The 23,099-nt window shown below is 45.2% G+C and overlaps 1 protein-coding gene across 8 annotated transcripts in view; it reads left to right on the forward strand.

Moving 5' to 3' along the window:
* PDE1A (phosphodiesterase 1A) overlaps nucleotides 1-10,435 on the forward strand; it is a 153,243-nt gene extending 142,808 nt beyond the window's left edge. For 4 of the 8 annotated variants that reach the window (XM_083708577.1, XM_083708579.1, XM_083708578.1 and 1 more), the window contains 3 exons: nucleotides 1,633-1,926; nucleotides 8,773-8,887; nucleotides 10,274-10,435. In XM_083708577.1, the coding sequence (XP_083564703.1) occupies nucleotides 1,633-1,926; nucleotides 8,773-8,843 (365 nt within the window). In that variant the 3' untranslated portion in view covers nucleotides 8,844-8,887; nucleotides 10,274-10,435. The remainder of the gene's footprint in view (nucleotides 1-1,632; nucleotides 1,927-8,772; nucleotides 8,888-10,273) is intronic. The other 4 variants (XM_083708581.1, XM_083708583.1, XM_083708582.1 and 1 more) reach the window with 1 other exon arrangement.
* Nucleotides 10,436-23,099: the final 12,664 nt, after the last annotated feature.

The raw sequence follows: 23,099 nt of genomic DNA on the forward strand, positions 1-23,099 counted from the left end.
TCTTCATATTTTTAAATTTAATTGGTTATTTTCTTTTTCTAAAATTTCCTTATATGTTAGCCAATTAATGTCCATAGCTTTCTTTTTTTACTGCTATTGCTTCTATCGGTGACAACCACCAAGGTGTTTTGGGTGCCAATAATTTTTTGTTTCTTTCCCATACAGTAAATAGAGATTTCCTAATTATGTGACTGAGGAATCCTTTGTGGATTTTAACTTTATTACAGTGGTACCTCTGGTTACGAACTTAATTCGTTCTGGAGGTCCGTTTTTAACCTGAAACCATTCTTAACCTGAGGAACCGTTTTAGCTAATGGGGCCTCCTGCTGCTGTTGTGCTGCCACCATGTGATTTCTGTTCTCATCCTGAAGTAAAGTTCTTAACCCGAGGTACTACTTCCGGGTTAGCAGAGTCTGTAACCTGAAGTGTTTGTAACCCGAGGTGTTTGTAACCCAAGGTACACTGTATATCCCAGATAACTGTGCCAGCCGAACTTATTTTTTCAGCCTTCGAAGTCTAATATATTGGCTTTTTAAAAAATCATCCATTCTTTAAGCCATACTAAACATGCTGCCTCATAATACAATTTGAGGTCTGGTAATGCAAACCCTCCTCTGTCTTTTATTTCCATTAGCAGTTTGTACTTTATCCTTGGTTTTTGTTTTTTTTTTTTGCCCTGCCATATAAATCTTGCCAAATCTCTCTACCATTCCTTAAAGCAATTTAGTCAGCTTATTATTGGGATTGTTTGAAAAAGAAACCACATTTTCGGTAGCACAGTCATCTTTATTATAGCTATCCTTCCCCATAGTGACAAATTTAGCCTATTCCAAATTTCCAAGTCTTTTATTATTTCTTTCCATGTTTTGGCATAGTCATCATTATATAAATTTATGCTTTTTACCGTGATCCAGATTCCTACGTATTTAACTTTGTTTGTTATAATTAGCCCGGTCTTATTTACTAGCTCTAATTTTTCTTGTTCATTGATATTTTTCACTAATAATTTTGTTTTATCTTTATTCAATTTAAAGCCTGAAACCATTCATTTTTTCCATTGCTTCTGTTATACTTTCTGTTGGGTTTTCTATCGTAATGATGAAGTTGTCTTCAAATGCTTTTAATTTGTAATATCTATTTCCCAATTTGATCCCATTTATTCTTGGTTCTTCCCTTATTGCCTTTAATAATGTTTCCAATGTTGTTATAAAGAAAAGTGGTGATAGCGGGCAGCCTTGTCTGATGCCTTTAGAAAAAAAATAATTGTATCTGATAAATCATTTATTATCAATTTGGGTTTTTGATTTTTATATATCGCTTTTATGCTACATCCAATTTTCTCTCCTAATTCCATTACATCAATAGTTTTCTCCATAAATCTCCAAGACACATTATCAAAAGCCTTTTCGGCATCCACCAGCATCAGTGCAGCTTTTTTATCAGGCCTCATATCCAAATATTCCTAATGTATTGATCACCATTCTTGTGTTATAATACATTTGCTTCCCTGGAAGGAAGCCTGCTTGATCATCGCTGATAATTCTCTTCAAAATCTTTTTTAATCTATCAGCCAATATACCTGCAAATAATTTATAATCTGAATTTAGTAAAGAAATTGTTACTGTTCTGTAGAAGAACAAGTGCCAAAAGCTGGTGGGGAGAGAAAGGAACAGAAAGGCCAAAGCCGATGTGCCACAGACCCGTTGCTAGAGGAGGTGGCAATGGAGACACCAAATGAGAAGAGCAAGGAAAGCGGTGGTGAAAGGCCATCTGTGGACTTGTCCCATAGCTCTGTCGTCCTTCAAGTGCACTCTCTCAATTCCCTGCCCAAACCATCTGACTCTGAGATCTCACCAAAGGATTCTTTGAATGGAAAAGAGACTGCGGATGTACAGCAAGACACAAAACCTCGTGCTCCGCTAAATGGTAAGAGGACATCAGCAAGCATGCCTCGGATGGGTTTTGTTCAGGTTTTGTTTTTAATCTCTAATTTTCCATTACAGATTCTCACATTCAAATCAATATAACCACACAGTAATCATCAACTTCCCTCTCCCCCCCCCTATGGTTCATTTTCGTTATCCACTGCATATCCCAATTACTCCAAATATTTTCTTTTATCCCCATTCTCATTATATCTTCACTTAATTCAAACTGCTGAATTTGCTGTAACCCTGCTAATGTTTTATCCTGCTTACAATGATTCTTCAGCTATTCTACAAACATTTTCCAATCTTCCTTGAAGGCTCCTTCTTCTCATTCTCTCATTCTATTCGTTAAATTTTCTAATTCTGCATATTCCATCAGTTTCGTCTGCCACTTCTCCTTTTATTGGCTTCGTTCCCTCTCTCCATTTCTGAGCATATATCGTTCAGGGCTGCTGAATAAGGTATTCAACCCTGCAGTTAACAGATCGCACCTTATGCAAGCATGCACAGACTAATAGGTCTCTATGTAAAAGAAATTAGCCAGTACAAAAATGTAGCCAGATTCAGCTATCAGCAACGAGTTATAGTGTTGCTTGGGAATTCTAAAATACCCCCCACCAAAAATCTGCGATTTATAAATCACTAATGGCAGTTTGTTAGTATCTAGATGTTAATAAACTCTGGTCAACTTGGAAAACGCCTGTCCCAGATCCATCACCAAATTAATGTGAGGGACAGGCTAGTGTTTAATCAGAGGTTAAGAGCGGTAGATTCGCAATCTGGGGAATCGGGTTCGCGTCTCCGCTCCTCCACATGCAGCTGCTGGGTGACCTTGGGCTAGTCACACTTCTCTGAAGTCTCTCAGCCCCACTCACCTCACAGAGTGTTTGTTGTGGGGAGGAAGAGAAAGGAGAATGTTAGCCGCTTTGAGACTCCTTCGGGCAGTGATAAAGCGGGATATCAAATCCAAACTACTACTACTACTACTACTACCCCTCCTCCTCCTCTTCTTCTTCTTCTTTGCAGTTTGGAGGGGCAGGGAAGGAGATGCTGCGTCTCCCCGCCTCCCCACAATCAGGGGCAGATGGAAGGGGGTGCGGCAGGCACAGGCCACCCTAGGTGTTACCACTGAGGGGAGTGACAAAATGCTGGGTGGCACTCACTGCGGGGCCTGCAGCACACCCAAGTCGCGTGTGTCTCCTGGAAGAGACGTGGTGGATTGGGAATGCGCAGGCTCCGCACTGCCCAAACGGTCCACGTGCTGCCTCCCCCCCCCAGCTGTAGGGTGGCTGAGTGGGAGGAGGCAGGCCCTCCAGTGTGCTCCGCCTCATGGGTGGCTCACCCTGCCCCTGGGCGCACCGCCCCGGGCGACTGAGCGGCTTCCTCCGCCGCTGCCTGCAACCACACCGCAGAGAGTAGGAGAGTTCTGTCCTGCTGGGTGTTCCCTGCACAGATTCCTGCAGGCAGTAGGATCGTTTAGGGAATCTTTTAATGTTTGATGTATTACGGTATTTTAATATTTTTGGGGAAGCCGCCCAGAGTGGCTGGGGAAGCCCAGCCAGATGGGCGGAGTATAAATAATTTGTTATTGTTATTATTATTATTATTATTATTATTATTATTATTACCCATTTGGTGGGCCTCCCATGTACCGCAGCTTCATGTGCTGTGTCTGCTTGGCCTCCCGCCTCTGGCATCATTGCCCCCCCCCCCCGTGTCTTGGCTTGGTGTGGTTCAGGTCCCAGCCACTGCCACTGATGTCAATGCCACCTGCCCCTGCTCCATGGCTGCCTTGCTTATCCTTCACCGCTGCCGCTGCTGCTGCATTATGGGAAACAGCTCTCCCTGAACCAGCCACAGCTCACTCACTGCTGCCTCTCAGGCTAACATTTCAGAATAGGAAGCAGATCTTCATCAATGTACACAAGTCCACTTTCCTCTGTTGAAGGGATGTAGCCCTCCATACACTGTTGGATCACAACACCCATGATCCATGACTGTCGGTCATGCTGTCTGAGGCTGATGGGAACTGGAGACACTAACATCCAGAGGGGCACAGGTTTCCTACCCCCTTTGCTCTATTGAAGCAGCCAGATGTCCAACAATTTCATTTGTGCATCTGAGCATATACAGTGGTACCTTGGGTTACATATGCTTCAGGTTACATACGCTTCAGGCTACACACTCTGCTAACCCAGAAATAATCTTCAGGTTAAGAACTTTGCTTCAGGATAAGAACAGAGATCGGGCTCGGTGGCGCGGCAGCAGCAGGAGGCCCCATTAGCTAAAGTGGTGCTTCAGGTTAAGAACAGTTTCAGGTTAAGAACGGACCTCCGGAACGAATTAAGTACTTAACCCAAGGTACCAGTGTACAGGGTTTGGGGGATATTCTTTTCACATACTGTGCTACAGCCTTTCATTGGTTTCAGTAGGAGTTACTGTCTCCTTCCTTGGAGGTTTTTAAGCAGAGGTTGGATGGTCATGGATGCTTTAGCTGAGATTTAAGTGGCATATACTGCTATCAGGTATTACATGTGATCATGGACACTTTGGGGTGGGGCGTTGGTTTTTAAATCTCCGATAAAAAGTTTGGTGAAGCATCCAAAAGAAAAGGCTCAGTCTATATTAATAGAAGCTATTCAACTTCTTTTAAACTTGTTATTTATTTGCTGAATGCCAAGGTTGCTGGGAAAGTAATGCTCACCTTTTCTAAGTAAATAGCGAGGGCTGGTTTCTTTTTCTGGCTGAGCAAATCCTCCGCCTGTTATTACAGCACGTCCCACTAATTGTAGGCACTTAATATCATTGGAATCCCATGGGCCAAGTCATTTGTACTGAAAAATAAAGAACAGGTTCCATTGCTAATTTTACATGGTTTTAATGTGATGCACTCCAAAACGGAAAGTCAATGTAGAAGCTTTCATTTCATTAATATGGAACATTCCTTTGCTAGTACGGAATGGGAAAAGGGAATAGCTAGAAAGCCCTTCATCATACACTGTGATAATTAACTTGGATTAAAACTAATGAAACCAACTGCAGCCGACATTCTGATGGGGATGGAATTTGTCTATGTTATCTGTAGGAAAAGCATTGCCTGTAAATAGAATTCTACGGCTTATGTTTTATGTTAACATTATAGTGATATTAAGTGTAAGTTTGGAAAGGGAGATTGAGTTGCTGGGGGGAAATGGCTGTGATCTTCCCCACTTTTTGACCGGGACCTGCTAGTGGATCACAGCCTGATCCAAAGTGGGCCATGACAGGGGCCCTACCATCATGCAAATATATGGTAATAGGTTAAGAAATGGAGCCCCCAATGAATGCATGTCTGGGTTAAAAGTGGGTCCTAGGTCTGGAAAGGTTGAAAACTGATTAGCCAATCTGCACACATACAAAATATTATTGCTTTCAGTGGGAGAAAGGGAAGGATTCATCATCAATGAGAATTGAAGCTGCAATCCTGTACAACTATATTGGCTGATTGCTGGGTCTGCCGAAGCATTCTTCAGGCCCCCATTGCAGAGCCACTTTGCAAGGCGCTTCTCAAAACCTGCCATTCAGCTGATCATCAGGATTTCCAAATTCTTTTTCACACGGCTTTGCAGGCATCAGAAATCAGTGTTTAGGAAGAAATCTAATTCTGTTCTTGTTTAAAGGCAAACAGGTTGACACTTTCTGAAATAGTATGTGAACCGAAACACAGCTATCCATCAAAATCTGAACTTCTCTAGATTCTGCAATACAGTTCTCTAGCCAGCTTCTGTGGGGTGCGGGGTAGAGAATATGCCAGAGAAACATATGCGGCCCTATACGACCTAGGACCCTCGTACCTACGGGACCGCCTCTCCTGGTATGTTCCACAGAGGAACTTACGGTCTTCAAACAAAAACATCCTGAAGGTCCCAGGCCACAGAGAGGTTAGGCTGGCCTCAACTAGAGCCAGGGCTTTTTCACCTGTGGCTCCGATCTGGTGGAACGCTCTGTCACAAGAGACTAGCGCCCTGCGGGACTTGACACCTTTCTGCAGGGCCTGCAAGACAGAGCCGTTCCACCAGGCCTTTGGCCAGGCATAGCCTGACTCCCTCCTTTGGCAATCTTCACAGAAGTCTAGCCCAATGGTTGCCATCAATTTGATTTAAATTAATTTTATAATGAAATGATTTTAGAATGTTGTATTATTTTATTGTTGTTAGCCGCCCTGAACCCGGCTTTGGCTGGGGAGGGCGGGATATAAATAAATTATTATTATTATTATTATTATTATTATTATTATTATTATTAAATGCACACAATAGTGAAACTAACAAAATAAAAGAGTATTATATTACAGCCAGGGTCGTCTTTACCCGGGGGTGCAAGGGGTGCAGGGAACCTGGGCGCCGAATTCTGGGGGGCACCAGGCACCCGCCACTGAAGCCGCCTAAGCTCTTAACTATCTACCTGTTATGAAATAATAAATAATTTTGCTCAAGCTAGAAAAACAAAATACATATATACCTAGGTGTAATGGTTCTATGGGTTGCTCGTGCGTAAGTTGCGGCCACTCCTGGCTAGGTTGCCTGGTTGAACCCTTTCTGTCTGGACAGCCTCTCACCCATGGCTGTCTCAATCGCTGGCAGAATCCGTCAGTGGGTGTTTCTTGAACTTCTTCCAGCAAAGAAGTTCTTTGACGCCTAGTCTCCTCCTACTCTCCCTGCGCGGAAGTCTTCTGCGCAGGGAGGGTGTGGGCAGCGGAGTACCCGTGCTCTCCCTGCTGGTCTCCGGCGAGGAGTCCTGGAGCCTCCTCTCCGATTCCCCCATCTGCCCCCCTTCTCCACTGGTGTTACGCTGATTTCCTTCCCCAGCAGATGGGCTGCCTCTCTCCCTACTGGGACCCTCTCTGGCATCCCTCTGGAGCCTTCCCTCCGCCTCTGGCTCCGATGGCAGTTCCCTGACACTAGGTATTACCGAAATGTATACCTACTGTTTCACTAAAGGACTTTTGACTTTGTGCACTCATTTACCAAAGACGTGCTGCTCCAGCAGCGGTGCTTGTCATTCACAATGGCAGCTCTTGTCATTCACAACAGCGCCATACACGTGAAATTAACCCTTACATCAAAATATTGTGTTACGCATTGTATTGAGCTGCTATGCGGCAGCGGGGTCAGCGGCACCTTTGACACAACTGATGTTTCTCCTAAGTAGGTGCCTAAACAATACTTATAATTTTAAGTGTGGTGGTGGTGTATACTTAAGTATAAGTGTGTTGTAAATAAATGAGTAAATAAAAAAGTTTGTTTCTTTTTCCTCCCTTCTTTCGTAAACAAGAGAAAAGGTGGTGTCTGACATAAGCATAATAAAAGTTAATTTGGGAGCTAAACTAAATTTGGGGGCGCTGGGCGGATCTTTTTACCCCGGCGGCGCATATGCTAAAGACAGCATTGATTACGGGAAATTGCTTTGCAAAGATTTCTATGTTAGGCAAAATTGCGTATATAAATGTGTCTATTAGGATAAATTTGAACTAAAATGCTGGTGGGTTTTCAGGAGGACTTTTTAAATTAAAGAAATTGCAAATTGGTGTGGGATTGTGGAGAACTGAATTTAAGATTGGAAAAATGAGAATTGGAGAGAACCTAAAACTGGCAGATTCTCCCATCCCTCTTGGTGGCACCTGAAAATCTCTTTTAGCTGGGCCAGGCTTTTGCCTGCTCCACACCTGATGTCATATATCTGTGGTTTTCAACCAGTGTGTCATGACACCCTGGGGTGCCTTGAATGATGGTTAGGGGTGCTGTGGGCAACACTGACCTCTGTCCCTCCTTCCTTCCTTCCTTCCTTCCTTCCCTCCCTCCTCTGATGCCCTCTCGTGTCTCTTCCTCCCAAAGGCTTGCAGAGCTGTTTGTTGCAGCAGCCCTGGCTACAAGCTCCCCAGGCGAATGGTGCCTCTGGGGCTGGTCAGGGGGTGCTGGTTGCCAGGAGCTGAGGTGGTCTTGGACTAAACAAGCAAGCGGGTGAGGGAGCCCAGCCAGCCAGTCCACCAGCCCTTGATGTTGGGAATGGACAGACAAGTCCCAGGTCCATGTGGGGCAGTGTGAGGAGGCACCTCTCTTTGGGGCAGGGAGAGGGCAGCTCAGAGACCAGGGGCAGCAGTGGCAGCTGCCCAGAGGACTTCAAAGGAGAGGTGAGAGGAGACTGAGGGAACACTCCACAAGGGAGGGTGTTCAAAAAAGGGTGAGAGCCTGTCAGTTCTACAGGCGAGGAGAAACATAAATGGATTCCTGAACCCCACAGGGGTGTTGCAGGAAGAATGTAGTTGGTCAAGGGAGCCGTGGACTCAGAAAGGTTGAAAACCTCTGCCATATATGATGGCAGGTAGGCATGGCTTGGCCAATATGGCCTATGGGCCAAATGGGGAGGTCTGCTGGACCTAAATAGGCCTGCGGACCAGAGGTTCCCCACCTCGATTTGCCCACTTATCTGGGAGTCACCCCCAATGTGCTCAAGCGGGACTTACTTCTCAGTAGACGTGTATGGAATTGTGCCACAGATGTGCTTAACTGTGTCTGCATCCCCTGGTTCTCAAGGCTAATGCAGAATTTAAGTGGCATATACAGTTCTCCACCCACCGCCACCATTTGCAGCCATCTTGCGAGGTGTGTTAGGCTGAGAGGCCTTAGGCCAGCCAAGAAGTTTCATGATTGATTGGGAATTTGAACCAACCCAGGCTTTCCTGGACATAGTCCAGCACTTCAACTGTTAGGCCACACTTAGACAGTCAAGGCCACATAATAGCTGACTCACATGACCTATGTGGAGACTTTTTTAATTTTTAAAAAAGCTTTGTTTTTCTTTCTAGGTGAGCCTAACCTCAATAAGACCCCAGAAGTGACACCTGAAGAACAGAAGCAGAAGCTGCTCCGCAACTAGATGAGCTGCATCTTCAAATGTTTCTGCTGTTTTGAGAAGGATAGGTAATTGTTTTCTTACCTGGTCTTCCCCTTGCAACAGAGCCCTGAGAATTAGGTTGCCAAGTAGTCATGAAATGGCTTCAAGTCACGTTACAGGGTTTGCATCCCATCACTCTGTTTTCTGTATCTGGGTGACTCTTTTATCTGAATAGTTAAAAGAAGAAGCCTCATAAAGTTGTAACAGGGTGGAGCGTGTCCAAGAGAAGGAAGTCCGATTGTGGGAGAGACTTGTATCTCAGTTGCTTGGGATCCAAATATCCCCATGTGGCAAGTTAGCGTTGACCGTTGGGGCCAGTTTTGCCAATGCCAGTGGTTCGAAATATCAGGAGGAGACAACTGACGACACTGTGTGGAGTTGTTGCTCATGTGTGCTGAGGCTGGGAGTGAAGAGGGAGAGGTGGCGCTAGGGTACTTTTTTTGGTATTACAATTCATCACTGCAACTTTCACATTTTCAAAACTTCAGAGAAAAACAGGAAATAGGGCACTGTTCGCCTATCACCCCCCCTTAGTGGAAGGATTTCTGCTTCTGCCATGGGACTTTCTCCCCAGTGGCGTAGCGTGGGTTGTCAGCACCCGGGGCAAGGCAAGTAATTTGCGCCCCCTAACCCGTGGATTTTAGTAGGGGCAGAGAGCTGCGAGTGCGAGTGCGCCCCCCCAGATGTTGCGCCCGGTGCGGCCGGCCCCCCCTGCACCCCCACGCTACGCTATTGTTTCTCCCCTCTCTTCCCTCTGTGTGTGCATCTCTCACCCTCCCCGAATCTGCTCTGCAGAACCCGTGGAACAGATTTAGGGGGTACACCGGGGGAGGAGAGGTGGGGGGGGGACCACTCTGTTGCAAATGCAGAAATCCTTCCACTGATGGAAAGTTCACTTGGTGCTATGTTAGATTCTGTCCATAGCCAGTCGTGCTGCCTTTGTTGGAATGAAGCCACAGAGTTTCCCTTCTGACACCAGTGTTGCTGCTGCTTACCTGGATAGGACTGGGACAGGGCACAGTGGTGATGGTGAGGTTGTTCCCATGGTACTGCCTTCTTCACCACCCTGCTTGGCTTAGCTCTGCCCAGGTAAACAGCATCAATACTACCCTTGGGAGGGGGACCTCCATAGCTCCACACACACACACACCCTTCACCACACCTGGAAATAACCCACTGTGCTTTCATGTCCTTATTGTTGTAGCATGTGGCATACCTTTCAATTTTTAAAAATCCGCTCCAGTCAAGCGGATGCCACTTCATGACACTGGGAGAATCAGTATCCTTCAGTGTGTAGTCCATTCTCCTTTGTAACCTTCAAAATGTCCAGTTTCATTACTCCACAGTTAAATGCCTTGAGTTTCGCACAGCAGCAAATCTCAACCTTCTCCCTCCTCCATTTCTGTTTGCAGGATGAACAGTGCAGCACTAAGACATCTCCATTCCCCACGAGGCTGCTACCTTCTGTGCCAAATCATCCTTGGACCATCCTATCTATAGACGCAAAACTGATGGATACTGAAACATTAAACACTACAAAGCCCTGAGCTGGTAACTCAAGGCACTTAATAGCAGCGCTGGATATGTGGAGTTATTTTATTCCTTCTTCTGGTCCTGCTACCCCTCAGCTTTGCTGGAATGCTTACCAGCCAATTTCCTTTGAAATCCATGAACGAATGTTGCCATGTGCAATGTGGGCTGAAGACTGACTGGTTAGCAGAGACTTCTGGACAGCCTGTTTGGGATGGAAAGCACAACCATGGCTTGTAGATGACCGAGGGGTGCAGTGGGTGGGTGGCATACCAAGCTGAAGTCACTACAGACAGCCTCAGCCTTTCCTTCTCACAGCCCTGTTGCATAATGACGCTCGTGTCTGCATTTATGCGGGTCCTTTTCTTTTTCAAAGCGTGGGAGAGAGATTCCGAAAAGCTGTACTGAAAAATTCAGGAGTCGTGGAAAAGCCTCTTGAATAAGCAGTGAATGTATTGTTGACACCATTCTGTGTTTAGGTGGTGGGAGCAGGTGTTTTATTTAACCAGCTTTTTTAAGAGAGAGAGAGAGAGAGTGAGAGAGAGAGAGAAATGATCTGTTTAAAGGTAGTGAAATAACAGTAGGTCACAAGTTCAAAGTGTTGCCCTTCTTGGGCTCTATTAGATGAGGCATTGCCTGCAGGTTAAGCATGTGCTATGCATGCAGAAGATCCCAGATCTAATTCCCTGGCACTTCCAGTTTAAAAATGAGCTGTGCGAGGCCTCTGGCTACAGTCTTGGAGAGCTGCTGCCAGCCTGAGTAAACATTACTAGGCTAGATAGGCCAATTGCCTCCTTAAGGCTGCTTTATATGTCTGTTGTTCAAAACTATCTTGATAGATATGCCATGAAATTGCATTGTGTTTTTTTTAAATATATATATATATATATATATACAGAGAGAGAAAGACAAAAGAACTACCAATGATTGGGGTACGGGGTCTTAACTTGCTCATAAACCACAGGCTAATGGTCTGTGGGCACCACTGAGGAGATAATTCAGTCCAAACCTGTCTGTTGTACTGAGGACAGCACAGTGACTCTGCATGCCAAAGCAGTTCCTCTTCGTCTTTTCAGGCCTCTCTCACATTTTGAACTGGGTACATTCCAAAATATCAGGGATGGTATAAGATAATACCAAGACGTCATAACACATGCCAGTTGCCATGGAAGCCATAGCAGATCTGCGCAGTTTTAGTACAGATTATTTAATTTGGGGTGGGAGTGATGCAAAAGATTTGGGGGGGTGGGGTGGGAGAGAGAAGCATTTTAAGATATTTTATAAGGGCCAGAGCTTACCTTCAGCATGGACTTTTGTGTACAGTACCGTAAACAAACAACATTTCAAAGAATAAAAACGTATGATATTCTGTATAATGCAACTTGCGGTTTGGCTACTCTCGCTCTCTTTCTCTGTGGGTGCGCATGGGAGCATGTGCACATGCACGAACTATGGCTGCCAGGCGACTCCCAAGAGTCTGTGCCCTCATGTCCTCTTGCAGAATTTCTTCTCCATCCGAATAACTGTCACTGTGAATCATCTGCTTCAAAATGGAATGTGAGTGGTACATCCAAAATATGTGTGTGTATATATATAACTGGGCTAGTCTTAAGGAATTACCATACTCAGGTAAAACACCAGAAGCATTCAAATCCAGTGCCCGGGGTGCAAATAGAAGCCATGATTTATCTGCACTGAAGTGAGTGAGATGGACTTTACAGCAATGAGAACTCAGTGTGGACAAAGTACCCCAGCCTGCCTACAACAAACCATAAATCTGTGGGGCAGTGATTTTCCAGTGTGTTAAAGATCTAGGAGGAATCCCTTATGCCATCTCTTTCTGCAAAAGTACGCCAGCTTCGTGCTTGCATTCGGCACGCCTACAGTTGAAACTCTGCAGTCTGTGAGTCTAGCCACCAGCCAGAGATCTTTGGGCTGAGATTGCCTCTTGTCAGTGCTAGGAACTTGGCTCCGGTAGGTGGAAAGCAGGGTTTGCTAATGCCTTTTTGTGAAACAGCAGACACAGTATATGGACTGTAGATTCTGGAACTGGTTGTTTGAAAATGGAAGGAATTCAATATCGTGCTAAGGCGATCGTTCTGCAAGGTGAGCATTTCAGCTTCCAGTCAGAACAGCCTCCCTCCTCTCCCCTGCCTGTGCTGTTCCATGGGTTCTCCTGGGTAGGGGTCATATCGGGAGGAGAGGAGGAGAAAGCCCTATTGTGCAATCAGAAGTCCTTGCGCAGGGTTTCCACCGACAGGGCTCCTCGTTTGAAACCAATGAGGCCAGGCAGCATGTTCAAGAGGTCTAAGCACCCAAAGCAGCTTTGAAGGTGGAAAATTGCATGAGAACCTGTCAGCTCATGCAAAAAATGAAGCCAGTGGAGGACAATTGTGCATGCTCCTTTGACACTATTTGTTTAGCATCCACTACTAGAAGTGCTGGCAGAAGTGGGTTTAAAGCTCCTAACAATCACTGGCCCAACTGAGGACAAACGCAGGTGAGGACAGCTCTGGGACATTTTCCACAATGGGAGGGATAACATCATCTGCCAAAGCACCAAGGCAATTTGCAGGCCATCTTCGCCCTAGCAAACAAATGAGGTGATAACGAGGTTTTCAAGTTTTGCTTTGGTTTGTGACGTAAAGTCACAGAATCTGTTGAGGTTGCTTTGAAAAATAAAATCCCTGAAAGCATGCCTATTGGGGGGGTCTCCTGTTGAGCTCAATCCTATAACTACGTACAGTGGTACCTCTGGATACAAACGGGATCTGTTCTGGATCCCCATTCGCATCCTGGTCGCAATTCGCCACTTCCGCGCATGCGTGTGACGTCATTTTGACCATCTGCACATGCGTGAGCAGTGAAACCCAGAAGTAACGTGTTCCATTACTTCTAGGTCGCCGTGGAGTACAACCCAAAAGCGCTCAACCTGAAGTATATTTAACCCGAGGTATGACTGTACTTCAGAATAAGCCCCACCAAAATCAATGGGACTTGCTTCTGAGTAGAGAGGCATACGTTCGCACTGTGTACTCACAGTGCAATAGAACTATTTGGCCATTTCTGGCACAGGGAATGCCATTTGACTTTAAGGACTGAGTAAAACTATGTTCATGCGATCTTTTCATGTTTCGTGTGTGTGTTGAAAAAAAACCTAACCAGTTTTAACTACTTGCATTACCATTCTAAGCACTGTGGAAGGTTTCAATCTGATGGTCTAGAGAAGCAGGCCTTTCTTCTGCGTGTCTTCTCCCTCCCTCTCACAGAGAGAGCAACTGAGACTGGGAACACATAGATACCAGTCACTTGGCTTTGCAATGCTTGGCAGCAGGGCTGGGGAACCTGGTGCCCTCCCTAGATACCAGCCTTGCATACTGGCCATGCTGGCTGTGGCTGAAGGAAGTCTAACAACATGGAGGCCACAGGTGCACAAGCCTGACTTCACAGAGCATTGCCTCGCCTGCTCTTTCCCGTGCACACATATTCCTCATGCACAGCCACCTATAGGGCGGCCTTGCAATGAGGTGAGGTGAAGCCATTTGCCTCTGGCAGCAGATTCAACCCACTCCCGCCCTCACCACTGCAACATTGCCCACACCTCTGTGCCCACTGTGGCTTTGCCGCTTCTGTGCCACAGCAGCAATGCAGGCCCAACCGCAGGCGAAGTTCCAGTAGTAGGGTTGGTGGCAGCGTGAGAACAATGGCAAGAACTCCAACTTATTTAAGGGCATGGAGGGAGCCTGGTTCTGTAGAGGGAGAGGGGGCAGGAGTGGCACCAGGATGCTGGAAACCGACAACAAACATTGATATGTTGCTCATCTCCCTGCTTTGTTGTTGCCCATAGAGATTATGGGGAGCAGAGAAGCAGCATTGCAGAACTACAGCACCGAAGTGCTGGGTAGCGCTCGTCTCTTGAGTAAGTAGAGGCATCTCTTCCTTAAGAGACATCCTGCTTTACTCTGTGTCTGAGGGAGAAGCCAGATGGAAGGACCTTTGATTCCCAAGAGATTTGAGTGCAGATCAGATAATAACAATCAATAATAATTTTATTTTTTGTACCTCGTCCGTCTGACTGGATGGTCCTAGCCACTCCAGGCCACTTCCAACGTATCTAAAAGCATAATAAAACATTCCACATGGAAAAGCTTCCCTCTACAGAGCAGCCTTCAGATGTCTTCAAAAGGTCATATAGTTACTCATCTCCTTGACATCTGATGGGAGGGCATTCCACAGGGTGGGTGCCACTAATCGAGAAGGCCCTCTGCTTGGTTCCCTCTCCAGATGTGTATTGCAGATGGCTCAGAGCAACAGCACACTCAGACACAATAAACAGCCAATACAGATCAGGCCTTGGTTTAGCTTTCCAAGTTTATATGTCAAATATCACTAACAGAACAGTTAACTACAACTCCCAGAATCCTTTGGAGGAAACAAGGACAAGTCACAGTTGTATAAACACAACATACATTTGTAATGTATCTAGGGCCTTATAAGGATGCATATGTCCATAATGTCCCAAGGGCCTGTTGAAAGTACCATCCAACAATTATTTTGTATATTTATCTCAGGACAGCTGGTGTTCCCTGTAATTTAATAATGGGCTATGATTTCTGGACGTTTTGAATTTTTAATTTTCAATGTGGCAAGCATCATGGGATGATCAGGGTTATTTTTTTCTGCTCTACTTGCCTGCGATAAGAAGGTGAAATAAATTATATTGGAAAGTAACGTTTGTAAAATGTTGGCATGCCTTTGAGATATATAATGAAAAGCCTTTGATCACTGCCTATAGCTTTGTTTGGCAAAAACTGATGCACCATAAAAAAAAATGCCACTGATTTCTATAGCTTGTGATTCTGTACTTTCTGGTGTTTCCCCCTTTCTTCTCCTTGTCTCCCAGTGAGGAAAGCAAACACACCTTGTGCTATGTCTCTCTTTTCTCCTGGTTTCTTTCCCTCCCCAAAAGAGAGTGCGGTATAAATAGGTAGGACAATCACTTAGGCCTTGCCAAAATATAAATCACAAATAAAGAAGATTAAAGAGAAGCCCAATTTGCATACAATGTGCATGTGCAAATTTATATTTCTAGATCCATATTTAAGAAACAGTAATAGGATAATATTAACAGAAACTACAAGCTCAGTTGAGTTTTGGGTCCTGAGATGCTACTTTCAAGACATGTTGCTGCCTGAATCTGAGCCCCAGTGGTCCCTCCTGCTAGGGCCAATATTTGAAGAAGTCTTGCTGCACCATTAAGACATTTGTTCCTGCCTTCATCTATCTCCTGGCCTCCCCCGGACCTGCCTGAAGCAGGTTTCTTGGACTTGATGCACAACAGAATCCTAGCAACTCTAGAAAATGCCCCCTTTATGAGAGAGAGAGGTAGAGATCCTGTTTTCTGGGTCTGGTCCCTATGGGGAAGCACTGGAAATTACATTTTAAAAAAATGATTTATTTTTTTTAAAAAATGCTATAGAAGAAAACGCCATAAAAGCTCTTGATGCAAAACCCCATCAGTGACGGAACTACTGCTCTACATTGCCATCTGGTGCCGCATGTTTATAACACAGTTAAAGGTAAAGGGATCCCTGACCATTAGGTCCAGTCGTGACCGACTCTGGGGTTGCGGTGCTCATCTTGCTTTATTGGCTGAGGGAGCCAGCATACAGCTTCTGGGTCATGTGGCCAGCATGACTAAGCCGCTTCTGGTGAACCAGAGCAGCACACGGAAACGCCGTTTACCTTCCTGCCGGAGCGGTACCTATTTATCTACTTGCACTTTGATGTGCTTTTGAACTGCTAGGTTGGCAGGAGCAGGGATCGAGCAACGGGAGCTCACCCTGTTGTGGGGATTCGAACCACCAACCTTCTGATTGGCAAGTCCTAGGCTCTGTGGTTTAACCCACAGCGCCACCTGCGTCCCTTATAACAAAGTTAGAACAATATAATTGATACAGTCTCAGGGCAGATTAAGAGGCAGATGAACAAGCAATTTGTTTCTTGCGGTCGCAGTGGCTTCCGGTGAGCACCAGGGGCAGGTGGAAGGCCATCCCACAGATTTCTGTCACCCGAGGTGGCTGTTGCAGCCTGCCTCATGACCAGGCCAGCCCTTCCTATCAGAACAATCTAGAAAGAGGCTATAGATTTCTAAGCTAACTGAAAGCCACTTCCCAGAACATGTGTACACTTTTTCTGCTGCCACACAGTAATCTCTCCACAAACAGGGTGGTTTTTTTAAGGCTCTGTGAAACCAAGCAAACCCAGTGAACAGAGATGGCAGGAGGATTAATCTATACATACTGAACAACGAAGGCTCTTACTATACAGCTTTCAGCATTCTGAATTGGGTGGGCTGAGAAGTGTCAGTCTCCAGTTTCATTTTCGCTTCCTGCGGCGATAACTTGGCACCCCTAAAACTGTTTACACTCTGTGTCTTATATCAAGACTGAATGCAATTAGCAAATATCTAAGAAGATACTTAGCAAAGAGATACAGAACTCTCTGTTCTCCCCAAGATGACAGAAGTCTGCATTGTTCATTTGCATGAAATGAACATTTTGTTTCTCACTCGCCAGAGAACTTCAGCTTAGCATCTGCAAACTGATGAGCAACTTTCTCTCTTTTTGCACCCTCTTAATGGTAAATGACATTCTGAGAGATGATTGACTTCCTGAGCAAAGTAACTGGATCACTGAGAAGCCACTACAGTATTAGCATATTCTCAGGTTCATTTTGCAAATAAACTGGCATTATAAAGAGAAACGAACATTGTGACTCTTGACTGCCCCCGTCTGTTCAGTTGCCAACTTGCGGAATGTAAACTGCATAGTAACACAAGAAATAATCTCATTTAAGGCCATTATTACAGCAACCATGACAAACACTGGGCTGGGAATCTTAGCTGTCGCTTCTCAACAGCTAAAGCGGGGTGGGGTGGGGGGAGTGGAATAATTTGCAGAGTGGTTTGGTGCATGGGAGAAGAGGTGCTTAATCCTTCCTTTGATGCTGTTTTCCCCCTCCCTCAACTAGGATTTAGAGATACATATTTGACATTTTAAAAGGGGTGGGAGCTGCAGAGAGATAGCAGCAAAGGGTTAATTCCTAACTCTCCTGTTGCTGTTTCTCTGATACAAAATAATTCACTTCTTCCAGTTTACTGGAAGGGGGGGGGGTCTGTCTGTGCTACATTAAAGAATACACTCCCCGCCTCCAAATATTTACACTGAGATAAAGCCTCCAGCTTCTATGTTGCGATCAGAATACATTTTATTAGACTTAGCACTGACATACTGCTCTACAGCACCATCTCGTACACATTTACTTAGGGATGAGTTCCACTGAATTCAACGAGGCTTCCTCCTAAGTAAAGTTTTACAGGTTTCAAAGTCTTAAAAGTGGTTATTTGCCAACTAGGTGCCCTTGAGATTTGTCCGGACTGCAACTTCCATCATCCTTGGGCCACTGGCTAGTTGGGACAGAGCGAATGAATCTCTACAGCTGGGGAAGACTACCTTAGAAGGTTAAATCTATCATATTATATCTCCATGCAGGTCTATCAATTTTTCTGTTTAGCACCTTTAAATTTTGATTTCTTTTAAAAGGGAAAGTGTCTATATAACATTTTAGGCAGGCGTAGATGATATTTGCAGACATGGCTACTCCTTTTGGAGTGGGGGGGAGAAATCCTTCCAAATTTCAAATGATTCCCTATGGGCATGACTTGGGGAAATCCAGGGCTTTCTTGACCCAACTTGACACAAATTCCCCCCACTTGACACTTGATTCCCCCAAATCAGTCTGATTTAGTTCAGGCTTCAGCCAAATCTGGAGCACAACCCTACAAATTATGTGCATAATTATGAAGTGCAATAAATCCAAAAAGTGAGTCCTCTCCAGCATTCTGACAGAGAGAGAGAGAGAGAGAGAGAGTACACACACATACAAGAGGAAAAAACGAATGAGCCTTTCAGCTTAGTTAAAATAGAAATTTAGATGGACTCTCACCTCATCTAGCAAGGGAATTTTGTATGGAAGAGTTACGTTACTGCAGTTAAATGATATCTCTACTGTTATCAAAGTGAAGAAGAATTGGTGTGTTTTCATTTCGCTCAGAGTAATCTCTGGAAGTTTTATCTGCTTCAGAGCCAGAATAAGAAGGCATACAAACAACCCCATCACAAACTAGTCATAACAACATAATGATTCCAATTGCATTTATTAGATACCATATATATATATATATATTCTTGTTTAGTCATTTAGTCATGTCCAACTCTTTGTGACCCCATGGACCAGAGCAGGCCAGGCACTCCTGTCTTCCACTGCCTCCCACAGTTTGGTCAAACTCATGCTGGTAGCTTCGAAAACACTGTTCAACCATCTCGTCCTCTGTTGCCCCCTTCTCCTTGTGCCCTCCATCTTTCCCAACTTCAGGATCTTTTCCAGGGAGTCTTCTCTTCTCATGAGGTGGCCAAAGTATTGGAGTCTCAGCTTCAGGATATACACACACACACACACACACATACACACATATTGACCTCCCCTTTAACAAATAGTGAAAGCAGATATCAGCTACTCTTTTGTGCTGCATATCCTGTTCCAAAGACATGAGTCACCCATTAGATTGTTGCAGAGGTCAGATCAATGAGTGACTAAGTATGCATTACCTCATTAGCCAATCTGGCCATCTGTCGGCTGAGGATCCCACCTCAGTTCCTAAATTCTGCCTGTTGATTTTTGAACCATAAGCTTTGGACCTGCATTGACTGTGGGGTTTAACAGTAGTTTGCGAATGAAGTGTGCTAATGATGTCATGTAGCCTGTAAACATATGTTGGCATCCCTCACCAGAGACGAAAGCCATAATGATAAAGAATTTTCAGGTGCAAGGGAAGGGATCAATTACACATACAGTCTCACGCACAAACCCCTATCTCAGTGGTGTCAAAATTTAGCATTTGAGACACAAGGAGATGCAAGCCCATTGGACAGGGAAGCAAGGTGTGCAGGCTAGAATGTGTTTTCCACCTCTCTTCTAAGGATCTGAGAGGACAATATAATCAAGAATATTATGTATAAGTGCATCCATTCATTTCTGGGTGTGTGTTTTTTTCAAAGCTAAGCAACTGGCTTATAAGACCTACTGGCAATAAGGAACCTATCATCATTTGGCATTGCTGATTAAGTCCTGCATCTGACAATAATGAAAAAAGTATAAAAGTAAGGGGTCTGAGCATACAAAAATAGACGTGATTGTTGGACACACAGACCTACCACTGAAAACAGCAACAGCAGGTCATGTTCTTCCTCATCTCTCTATAACAAGCCAACATGCGTGTGTTATGGCATCATCACACAATGTTTTTCCCTGGCTGGGCCCACAGAGCGGCTAACAAAGGCGACGCCAGGAAATGTGTGGGAAAAACATTGACAAGTATGCCTACATTCTACTGCTAAGCCAGTAAGCAAAACCAGCAAATCGAATGGGGCTTGTTCGTTTTGTCTAATTAAAACACACACACAACACAACCAAGAACCAACCTCAGACATTTTGAAATTGTCTCTGAAGGTTCACGTTATGGCTACGTCTTTTTAAATGCTGGGGCCCATTGCTGTGCTCCTTTCCCCCAGGAAGCAACAAGGGCTCCTACTTTTGTATCCGAGAAGCTATATCCTGGGAGAGAAAACTATGCATCTCCTCCAACTTCTGTTCCCCAGCTACAGCCCCACCAAAATGGCCTCCTTGTGTTCCCCCTCCTCATCCACCTCAGAGTGCCACTCCACTCCTGAGCCCAGTAAAGCCTTCAGCTTGTATCAGCTTCTCTGAACCTGGGCCCCTGCAGATGTTTTGGATCTGAATTCCCACCACTCTTGACTACTGGTCATTCTGGTTGGGGCTGACTTCTGCAGCACACTGTCCAAATTTTCTAGGTCCAAAACTGGGACCCACGTCTTTCAGGATGCATTCCCAGGTGTGTCAGGTGCCCCACGTTACCATCTCACCCCAAAAAAAGCACTTGGGGGAAGTGTGATCACATTTTTTTCCAGAGTGTGAACATGTCAGATTGTGGCCCCCAAAATGGCTGCCACAATCTCATGTGAAAAAACAGTGTCCCATTTCCCCTCCGGGATACTTGGTGGGTACGATATAGCTGATAGTACGGAGTTGCACAGTGGGCCGTTTTGTGCAGTGTTGCCTTGCATCTTGTCTCATAACCCATGATGGCTGATTTGTGCTGATTTGGTTTATATCGGTAGCAATAAGATGAAATTGGCTTTAGTCCCCAGCCTTGTGGCTTAATATGGATGGGTGAGCCTGATTATCCCGCCACTATGTCATGTTTTACCTAAATGTTTTCTGTTCAGGCTCTCGCTGGCAGCTAATGACATTCTCTGTGTCGTTCCTAACTTTGATGAGCCCTTTAAAATGTAAAAGACATTGTTCATTACTGACATCTCTGGGCTGTGGGATGAATTTCGTCTCCCAGGGATATTGCTTGTTCTGTTCGCTGGTTTGACAGAACGCTCCCACGCAATATAAAATAACACTTTGCTTGTGCAGAATAATAAACAGTAATTTGGAATATCAGCTCCACGCTTCACGGCTCACAAAGCAATATGACGTTGTCCGCAGGCCTAAACAGTGGCTTTTCATTTTATTCAGTAATTAATCGCAGCACAAAAGAGGACATTTGTTGCAGATAATATCTTATAGTTATAAGTCAAGTAATAAAAATGCTGTCAATAATGGAGAGGGGGGAAATATCTGGAATGCATTTGTCAAATGTGCTCCTGAGGAAATTGCAGTGATAATAATAAGAAAAACTTCTGCTCTAAGCAAAATGAGATACAAGCCTAACAAATAAATAAATACTTAGGTCACAATCTAGTCCCACTTTGGGTGCAGTGCTTACATGTAGACTATTTCCATAGGCTAAATTAATACAGGAACCCCCAAGTCATACCAGGACTATACATTTAAACCAGTATCATACCATTTTAAACAGTCACGGCTTCCTATAAAGAATTATGGGAGTTGTTTTCAGCTAAGAGTTCTGAGAGCTGTTAGAAGCCCCTATCCCCTTCACAGAGCTACAATTCTCAGAGTAGTTTAACAATCAATCCATCTTCACAGGGAACCCTGAGAATTGTAGCTTTGTGAGGGAAATAGGCGTCTCCTCACAACTCCCAGGACCCTCAACAAACTCGGCAGGATTCTTGGGGAAAGCCATGGTTATTAAAAATGGTATCATAGTACTTTAAATGCATGGTGTGAATGAGGTCTTAAAGTACACAATGGCAACATACCCCACAAGTGTCCCGGATAAAACGAGACTTCCCATTTTCTTGTGCGATAGCATGGCAGCCATTTTGGTTGCTGTGATTTAGCAACAAGATTTCGCCCCCCAAAAGCCGTGATCTTGTACAGTACCTCAAAATGCATGCTTTTGACCTGCTTATGCCTTTCCTCTCCTGCATAGGGCAAGTTTCATGGGTGTACAAATTGACAGCTTTTTTCTGAATTTCAGCAGTTTTTGAAGGAGGGAACATCCCCAGCCCCACCTAAAAATTGAACCTAGAACTTCCCCTACAGAGCCATGGGAATTGTAGTTTGGTGAGATCTGTGTTGACCCAGTGTGCTATGGCCATGAAAAAGACAAATTCCATGCTAGGGATCATTAGGAAAGGAATTGAAAATAAAGCTGCCAGTATCATGGTGCCATTATACAGATATTTGGGGTGCAGAATAGGAGAGAGGAGGAGGTATGAAAATAAAGGTGGTCTGTGTGCAAGTAAAGGTAAAGGTAAAGGTACCCCTGCCCGTACGGGCCAGTCTTGCCAGACTCTGGGGTTGTGCGCCCATCTCACTCAAGAGGCCAGGGGCCAGCGCTGGCCAGCGTGACATCGCTGCTCTGGCGAGCCAGAGCTGCACACAGAAATGCCGTTTACTTTCCCGCTAGAAAGCGGTCCCTATTTATCTACTTGCACCCGAGGGTGCTTTCGAACTGCTAGGTTGGCAGGCGCTGGGACCGAGCAACGGGAGCGCACCCCGCCGCGGGGATTTGAACCGCCGACCTTTCGATCGGCAAGCCCTAGGTGCTGAGGCTTGGGAGAGTGGAAAACAGGGGTGATAAGGGTATGCAGGGCTTTTTCCCCCAGCCGGAACTCACTGGAATTCAGTTCCAGGACCTCTGAGGTGGGTTCTGGCATCTCTCAGCTGGGTGCCATTGCCATTCTACAAGAACAAGGTGAATTCCAGCACCTCTTTTTCTAGAAAAATAACACTGAAGATATGTGCATATGCAAAGGTGACTGCAGAAGAGGTGAGAGGATAAGGCATGAAAATGGGGTAATCTGTGTGCAAGGGAGAGTGGAGAAAAGTAAGGACAGCGGAGGAAAAAAAGAGAGCAAAGGTAAAAATGGAGGTGCAAAGGGAGCTGCAAAAAAGGAGGGAGCAGGTGGCATGGGAATGGGGTTGAACATGAAAGCAGGTGTCTGAAGAGCGGATGGTGGCTTAGTAGTTGCAAAGTGTGGGCAAGGAAGATGTGGGGGGGTTGCCATGTGGGTGGTTTGTGCGCAAGGGAATTCGGCCAGAAGGATCACAGGTTGGAAGGGGGCACTGAGAATCATCTAGTCCAACCCGCTGCAATGCAGGAATATGCAGCTGCCCCATACGGGGATCGAACCTGCAACCTTGGCATTATCA

Source organism: Podarcis gaigeae (genome assembly GCF_964106915.1).
Source record: "Podarcis gaigeae genome assembly, chromosome: 1".
NCBI classification, from domain to species: Eukaryota; Metazoa; Chordata; class Lepidosauria; order Squamata; family Lacertidae; genus Podarcis; species Podarcis gaigeae.